We start from the raw sequence: 8,741 nt of genomic DNA, 5'->3' as shown, positions 1-8,741 counted from the left end.
TTGCTGGTCACTGCAGTCGATAACATCGTTACTGATATTCCGGAAAGCAGAGAAGCAAAACAGCGTCTGCCAAAGCCGGTGGTTGACTTGAAAGAAATGTTTATTAAATTGTATGAATATTTGGACAAACATCCTGGCTTATTACTCACTTATTCGGAAGAAGCTTTCGAATTTATTGCGAAAATATCTTCGGATGTAAAACGGATGCGCATTCTACACAACCAGAAAATTGCCAACGGTGAGTCATCTATGGATAGATCGGATTTTGTTTCGAAGTTGGAGGACAACATTCAAAAAGTTTCAATGCTGTCCCACATATTGAGCTCGTCCTATCAGAGTATGCTTACTATCAAGGCAATCATTATTCCCGATAAAGTACCATTGGAAACAGTGCAAAAGTCATACAATTTTGCTGATATCAGCGGAGGTGCCTTCAATGAATACGAAAACATCAGGCCGGCAACATGTGCTAAACCCACAAATTTCTCTCTTGTTCTTACACCGGGCGAATTTACAACATGTCGTATACATAATGACACATACGGATCCAGAAAAGCATTTGTGAGGCTGACAGAAACCGAGTTTTCTAATGCGGCGCTACAAATGCAAGAGGACGGTCTGGGCATTATAAAAGTTTTGTCATGTCCAACGGCAAAGAAGGAAACGTTCTGTATAAATGCCCCCTGCTGAAATTGACAAGCAGATTTTGATCGCTGCCGGGCTGATTTTCACGGTTTACGAAAGTGCCTACAACGCGGACTTTGCATTACCACCATCCAAGAAACGTGAACTCTCGGAAATAATTGAGCAACTAAAAAATCAAAATCCTTACAACCGCAAAGCTTCAACTGAACGCGGCACCAAACGAGTTGCGCCCGACGATGAATATCCGATGGGAGTAAACATCTATTGACCATCGATTCCTAATACTGTGCACTCGCATTAAGTTTAATAACTACACATTTACGCTTATGTTACTAGTCGTAACGAAAACGAGTCGTACCGTTAAAATTGCTTCATGCTGTTACCAGAATTCAAAACATGGATATTATTTAAAGGTTAAAACATAAAGATTAACAATAGTAAGCTCGCTAGCGAAAACCTACATATAACTGGAACGGGTGTTATTATATGTAGAAAATGTTTTCCGCTGGCAAATTTGTCAGCACATCACACATTCGCAACCTGTATCAGTTTCACAGGATGCCGCAGTTTCGTAGGCTACTGCAGTTTTGCGGCCTATCGCAGTCTCGCAGGATGCCGCAGTTTCGCAAGATGCCGCAGTTTCGCAGGATGACACAATTTTCAGATTGTAATGACTTGATATTCCAGGGTCCCACCCCCCCCCCACACCATAGACATTAACAAGTATCCATGCAACACTGTCCCACTAGTGCACTGATGCCCTGTAATCAATAACAACACTGTAATCAGTATTAAAATAAACGATGGCGTTCATCGAACTTCGCCATTAAGTATGTGCACGGATAAAACACCGAAAAATACATTTTGTTTTCAACAGTTAAAACACGTATACAAACTTGCAGTTACCCATGGAATATTGTTAATTCCATGATATGAGAGGAGCTGCTTCCCAGGGGGTGTCCTGTAGTTTTCAGTCTCATTTAATTTATTGCATTGTTCCTAGTGTGCCTACGTCGACGCGGGTGGAAAAGATTGCTTGACAAAGGAGGCAAGTAACAGTTTAAAAATTTTAATGACATTGTAAGAACTATACGTTAAGTATGTGTACTGATATATGTACCTGTATGTATGTATGTGTGTACACTTGTATGTATGTGCCGATATACATGTGTGTATGTGCATATCTATATACGAGTATGAGTGTATATACGTATAATACTACTACCACAGTATATATGTGCAAAGTTTCCTGTTGATAAGTCGATTTGAATTACAGTCACCGCTAAAACTAACTTTTTTGAACGGCGACACATATCGGTAGAATGGGTATTCCCTTTAAAGATAGCTGTCATTGACTGCTTAAGTCATGATGGCGTCGACTTTTCGCAATTCGTTTCGAGAAAATCTTAGTTTCAGAACATAATTTAATTTTGATCGCTTTAATGCGCTATACTGGCGTATGTAGCGAAACTACACTGAATTTGAAAATTTTTTTATCCTACAGAAGGCGGCCAGAGAGGTGAGCCAACTGAGGCAGAACTTGCACATGTCCCAGCTGGAGCTAGCGAAAAAGATCGGTGTAAGTCAGGCAACTATCAGCAAAATGGAAATGGGAAAGGACATCAATTTGAGCACCTTACAGCAAGCTTTGAAAGCGCTGGGAAAGACAATTAACATTTGTTGATCTGGTTGTGGTCAGGTGTTCGCACCATATGAAAATAACTAGGGTTGTGCAACGATTTCTACATTGTAAATTATTGTTTTGAAAGGCATCGAAGTTATTAAGCGCGCTGTGTTTCTGTCTGATGAAATTGTTATCGACAATTATGGGTTAGTGACAAATCTATGATCGGTCTGCATTTTTTTTTTCGAGATCAAAAATTCAATAGCGTGATAACAATATCAAGATCTAGTTACGGTTAAACAAAACAAAATTCTCAACGGTCCCGATTACTGAAGCGGCATTACCACGTTGAATTGCTAAAGAGATGTTCTGTTTCAAAAACTCAAGACTACGAATCTCGCCGGTTTGTTGCGAAATCCTCTTCCCAATTTCGTAAACAAATCGTTTGGCAGATGTACCAAAACTACCGAAAGTCTCGAAGCCGACAGCCGTAAATTCATATCGCCCCAACAGAAAAGTGTACTTTTTTGCTTTCTCAGCTTCAGCATGGTCTGCTGCCGCTCCGGCCTTTACACTGGTCTGATCTAAATACGAGCTGGCGACAGTATCAACACAAGTAACATCCCATGCCAAACACAGTCCTCTTGTCCATGGGAAAGTAGTGATGCCATCGGGACGTGTTTCGTTTTCATGATGCATTGAGGCTAATATCTTGGGAGTGGTACGTACTTACGATCCTCGGCTCTCCACTGTTTTATTAGAAAAAGTACAATACCGTTTGCGGACTTTTCAAAGAATGTGGAAAACAGCTCATTAAGTGAGTGAATTGATTACATTTCCAGTGATACGTCGAGTTATATGTGGTCACAACAAGAACTGCTGCACAACACATTCAACAAGACGCAACCAGCTTTTCTCAAACCGTTAAACCTTTGCAAGCGTTTATACAGCGTCTACGGACTGCATTGTTTTACTCTCGCAGTCTCGCTAATACCAGTGAAAATTTAGTGCGCGACGCGCATGAATGTTTTAATAGCAGTAGGCAGTACGCATTACATATTCTAGTATTAAAAAGTACGCTACTATACGAGCGCAACACAACGTTCTCTGCTGAATTCGTGGTTAATACTTGCAAACATGAAGATTTACTATGTGTAGTTTTTCTGGCATGCGCTATGCTATTAATGGTAAGTCTTGCAAAATAACGTGCCAGTTTTAAGAAAAGCCTTTTTTGTGTGATTTTCTACGTAAGCGTAGACATAGCACCAAACCAGCACAATAATTTTGCTCAAATGTATTGATTGTTCTTTTCCATTCTTAGTTTTGATATGCCGACGCAAAAAGCAAAAACTGCAAAAGCTCTGGAGTAAGCCGCAAGTTTTCCTTTGTAATGTCAATCGTAGTGCATGTCTCGTTCAGTTTGGCAATTTTTCGTTGGATGACTAACGCAAGATGCAAGAAGCTTTAAATTTTACTTTGTGAACCTTTAAATGCGCGCCGATTACCAATGAACATGCTACGCTATACAAAGTTAATAATCGACGTTGTCGCTTTTGGAAGAAACCATTGTAATTGGGTAATATGGTTTACAGGATGCCGCAAAAGATCTAGCGAAGCTGCGTGAAGGACAGCATTTAAGCCAGGCCGAACTGGCCAAAAAGCTGGGAATCAACGAGACCATCGTCCGGAAGCTGGAGAGCGGACGACCGACCGCCGACAGCGACCATCTTTTCCCCCGGGCCTTCAAAGCGCTCGGACAAACGATAACGATCTGTTGATGTCGAGTTTATTGTAGTTCAAGACAGGATGCTTAATGGGAAAATTGCTCGGAAAAGTTTCTCGTGAACATTTACCCCCGACACTGTTTGATTAACCTGCCGTTGACCGGTAGTTTTAGCGGTGCTATTTGTGCTAAAAGCCGGAATTTTAGGTTTGTGAACTATGGTCGCGCTTTACTTCAGAGCAATTTTTGATTCTGTGTCATATCTCATTCATGGGTTTGCATACGATGTCCTGCAAACTTGAAAGAAGATTTCAAAACCCCTGATGTGTAGTGTTCTCGCTGCACAGTAAAGATTTCCGCTGTGTTGAAGGCTTTATTTACTTTAAGGTAGTACAATAAACTTTATCGCTGCAACTGAATTCTTATTATAGTTTGAACATCGCAGGATGTTAATGTTTGCCGGTTAAAATTAAACATGTTCGTGTTGGAATGTTTCATTGTTTAGTACGTAATAAGGCCAAAAGCTTCAGCTGTTAGGCAGACGTACAGACTACGCGCTGTTGTTACTGTACTTAGTAGCTGCATCACGAGTCGTGGTATTTACTGAAGAATGATATTTCTTCCGTATTCGCACCTTACCATGGTAAACAGTGTGTTGCGTAGATCACTGACTGGTGACTGCGGTAATAAGCGACGTAATTTTGACCAGTCTGGTTTTTGGTAACAACACTGGTTTTAGTTGGCCAGAATGATCAGATCATACCGAAACGGAAATATTAAGCATCGACAAATCCATTGCCGGTTTTATTTACATTTACTGCAGGCTCAAGACTGTTAGTTACCTAAGATTTGGTACAATGAAGGGGAATCGTAGGATCAACCGTTTTATCGTCACCGCGATATTAACAACGGCTTTTATGGTAAGTGTCAGTGAGTTTATTTTGTCAGCACATGCTCTGCAAGCATATTTACAAATGTGCCAGTGCTGCGCAAATTTTTTAATTACCAGTGTTTTCTAGTTTTCGCCTACCCACGCCGCCTTCATAAAGGTCAACGGAGATCATCCGGTAAAGGCATCCGTGATAAGTTTTCCCACAAACTTCTCTGACTGAAGCCTAAAACAAAAAATCTTTATTAGGCTCCAGCTTGTCTTCCGTGACGTTCTCTCAGTTCTGACCTTTTATTATTGCAGGATTCTAGGAAGCCTGCTCAGCGAAGATCACCCGGTCCCACACAAGAAGAGATGATGAAGTTGCACAACGGAAAGCCCATGACGCAGGAGCAAATGGCAAATTCCTTGCATCGCACTGTTGGAGACCTACGGAAGAAGTTGGAAAACAATTTCAACTTTGCCGGTAGAGAGCAGTTCTTGGGTAGATTAAGGGCATTGGAAAGTTGAACTAATTGATCAGAAGAAACTGTGCGTATCGTTGTCATGCTGATCATCCATGACATGTACTTACTTTCGTGGTGCGAAGGTCTCCCAAGAAAAACCCGATTTCGAGCATTCTTTTGATTGGCGTTCGTAAATAATTTTATGTTGTGCGCACACAACATTGGCGCTCTCAAGCCGTTCATGGTCGTACTGAAAACTGGACACTTGACTTGTGAATTCGAAACAAACAATGTCTCCTACATGCCAGTTACTCGTGTTAATAAAATAAATAAATTACTAACGTACTAGACAGTCTATATATGACGATACCTACCCTTGGTAGTACTTTCTTCGCCTCAGTCTCGCTCCGGTCTGTCCGTGACAACCCAAGTGGTCTGACGCTACTGATATGACACAATGATCTCTGGGCCAAATCTCTGGGTCATGGTCCGCGTAATCGACGTAAAAAAGCATTGTACACCTAAATTTTCCGAGGAGTAAGGCCTGAAAACCTTAAAGCGAAAAACTGGTACGGTTACCGGCAAGCATATAGACGAAATCTGAATTGATGGGTGCGGCACTCAACGCGCACGGCGCACCTACTCGTAGTGTCTTCCGGTTTCAGTGCGCGGATATTTGTAATCTGTATGTACTTTGATTTTTTCTGAATCTGGCGCCTAATATCAATAAATCTAGATAAAAAATATTGAAAAAATCAAAAACTAGAAAATATTGAAAAAGTCAAAAACAGATATATGGAAAAAAAATTGAAATAGCTTGATTAAAAATCTCGTTCTAAGAACCAGTAATGAAAAAATATCTTCGCGAAATTTTCAATACGTAATTTTCAAAGCATTTCAATACGTATTAAAAACAGGTAAAACTCAGCACGTACCTAGAAGGCCAACTTCCACCAACTGAGGCAGGTTTGACGGAGACGCTTAATATTTGTTCGTGCGCGGGTGAAAGTAATCAGCATGCAATGGCATCCGAAAGAGTACTGTCGAATACGGCAGTTACAAAAGCATTACAAACTGCATTAACGCTACATCGCTCAAGTTCAGGATAGGTGCGTCCTGCTGTTTGACTAGAACACCGGAAGAAGTCACGTTATTCGCGTGCCGCCTTTGAAGTGCGCATTATAAAAACCCGTTCAAGCGTTCGAAGATACGCTAGCGTCTGAATCTAGAGTTGCTGACGGCCTAATGCCATGATATGTCGTTGCCGGTTTGTTGTATGCGTTTGTGTCAAGCGAAAAAGCAGATCCTTGGCGAGATTTGAGAGTATCAAGTCATTTTTAACATCGAAATCTGTCACGCAGCAGCCTCGTTTTTAAGAAGTACTAATTTGAAAACACTTTTGCTCTGCTCGCGACTTTCATTAATAAGCTAATAATAAGCTTTAATTTTATTAATAAAAGTCGCGAGCATAGCATTCATTTGCATTCAGTATTCACCTTTTCCAATGCCGCAGAGTGATGGTGACGGTGACGCAGACATTGACTTGCTACTGAACACAAAAATGCCGAGTTCAGCTCCGCCTTAGGGCAGGTTACGAGTACGCGCTGACTAAGCTTTGCACCTGCGTTACGCCACTTCAGTGAAGAGTCACGAGTGACGACCGTTCAAACTAATTTTAAAATAATCGTGTTTTTATGATCGTGGGGTCTATGTACCACTATGCGCTGAGTTACCTGATTTTATTGAATGCTTTTGAGAATTTTTAGCGTTCGGCATTATTCTGTCTCGTGAAATGGCCGGAGAAGCATTACCGATAACTCCAGCTTGCTTGCATTCAACCGCGTGGCTCTTTGAGGTCTCCATCGAGCAGTTCAAGAAAACGTACCAGCCATATACGACGACGTACACTGCTACGGTGAAACTCGACACAGAGCATGTTCAAAAATATTTTGGAATTCCGGCATCGCTTTGGAAAGTGTCCGTCATGACTACTCAAAGTTCAAGCGTTGCAACCTACCAGATTGGCTTGAGTTGTGCGAAGCAGGGGCTTACCAGCAAGGAATCTTTGCGCGTGGAATGCTCCATCAGCGGATCAGGGTTCGTTTCTGTAATTAGTGCTGAAAATGTATTGTACATGAAATAATTAGTGCAATGTAATTCCGAAACTGAGGAAACTGATGTAGGTCAGCAGCTCGGTCGTGGCTGTGCTGTGACTATGCATTGTCCGTACGGTGTTATAAATACGTTATGGCTTTATGGTCCGCGGTTCGTTAACTAGTTTGCAACACGCCATTTTGATTGTGTGGGGCAAGTTCAAAAAATTCTTCCCTATTATTCCCGCTTTAAATATTTAGTCGCAATAACCGTTTCAATTCGATAACAATTATTTAGTTTACACTTCGGAGATCCACTGGATTTGGTCATCGGTCCGGAAGGATGGGCATGTCATGATTTGTCGGCTCGAACATTGTCGTTTCCGCTGCCTCTGGTGAATACCTATGACTATAACAACCGGCAGTATCACTATACAATCGCCCCGGGTAGCACGGTTTACGTGAGATTGGCATTCTACGCCACCGAGTCCGACGGAAGCTCACTGGGTTCCTGTCGAGATAACCTGGTGGAGAAGTTGGGCACGCTTCTCGAAAGTGGACGAACCAATGACTGTACACTGGTTTCGCGTGATGGCAAACACTTTGCCGTGCATCGTGCTGTTCTGGTAGCGCAGTCGCCGGTGTTCGCTGCCATGTTCAAGCACGATATGAAAGAGAAATCCTCGGGAAAGTGTTTCATCAAAGATATCAGCGGAATGGTGTTGGGGGCGCTCATTAAGTTTGCCTACACGTGCGCTCCACTCACGTTACCGGCTGCGAAGTTGCCGGATTTGTATGATGCAGCGGACAAATACGACATGGCGGATCTTCGGGTACACTGCGAAAACGTGATGATAGGCGCAATCGACGTGAATATCGCCCTGCGTTACGTCAATTTCGCCAAGGAACGCGGTTTGAAGAAATTGAAGAAACAGGCTATCAAGTTCCTGTACGAGCATAGCGACGAAATTTGAGCGCTTCATAAATAATAGAATAACTGCATAGTGCATACAGTCTGAATGTATGCTCTGATTCTGATTGGATGGACGCTTGTAAGCTTTTATTGCGTGTGGCGATTTTTTGTCTTTACTGACTTTATGGGGAAGTGGACTTAAACTTCCTTTGGTTATCAAACTATTACGTTGTACTTTAGACATTTGTTGATGACTGGCATTGCTTGTGTTCATTAGACTTTTTATGACTAGTATGCAAAGTATTAAAAGCTCATTTTCAGGAGCTATCATCAATCATGACATTTTATTCGCCATTCAGATTGCAATTGCAAGGGAAAACAAGTGAATAAAGATACATATCAACTAAA

At 41.8% G+C, this 8,741-nt stretch overlaps 1 protein-coding gene across 1 annotated transcript; it reads left to right on the top strand.

Moving 5' to 3' along the window:
• Positions 1–7,069: 7,069 nt before the first annotated feature.
• LOC129593094 (uncharacterized) lies at positions 7,070–8,394 on the top strand. Its single transcript, XM_055489284.1, has 2 exons — positions 7,070–7,424; positions 7,719–8,394. The coding sequence occupies exons 1-2, from the start codon at positions 7,120–7,122 to the stop codon at positions 8,392–8,394; spliced, it is 981 nt and encodes a 326-aa protein (XP_055345259.1). The 5' UTR covers positions 7,070–7,119.
• Positions 8,395–8,741: the final 347 nt, after the last annotated feature.

Source organism: Paramacrobiotus metropolitanus, unplaced genomic scaffold, assembly GCF_019649055.1.
Source record: "Paramacrobiotus metropolitanus isolate TYO unplaced genomic scaffold, Prichtersi_v1.0 Parri_scaffold0000059, whole genome shotgun sequence".
Lineage (NCBI taxonomy): Eukaryota > Metazoa > Tardigrada > Eutardigrada > Parachela > Macrobiotidae > Paramacrobiotus > Paramacrobiotus metropolitanus.
Note: the sequence above shows the minus strand (reverse complement) of the source record. Positions and strands in the feature narration are given on the sequence as shown.

What these genes read in the sequence shown, in the direction of transcription:
- LOC129593094 (XM_055489284.1), top strand. Translation starts at nt 7,120, where the DNA reads ATGGCCGGAGAAGCATTACCGATAACTCCAGCTTGCTTGCATTCAACC. An exon ending in TGCTCCATCAGCGGATCAGG is followed by an intron (nt 7,425 to 7,718) that starts GTTCGTTTCTGT and finishes ACAATTATTTAG; the next exon opens with TTTACACTTCGGAGATCCAC.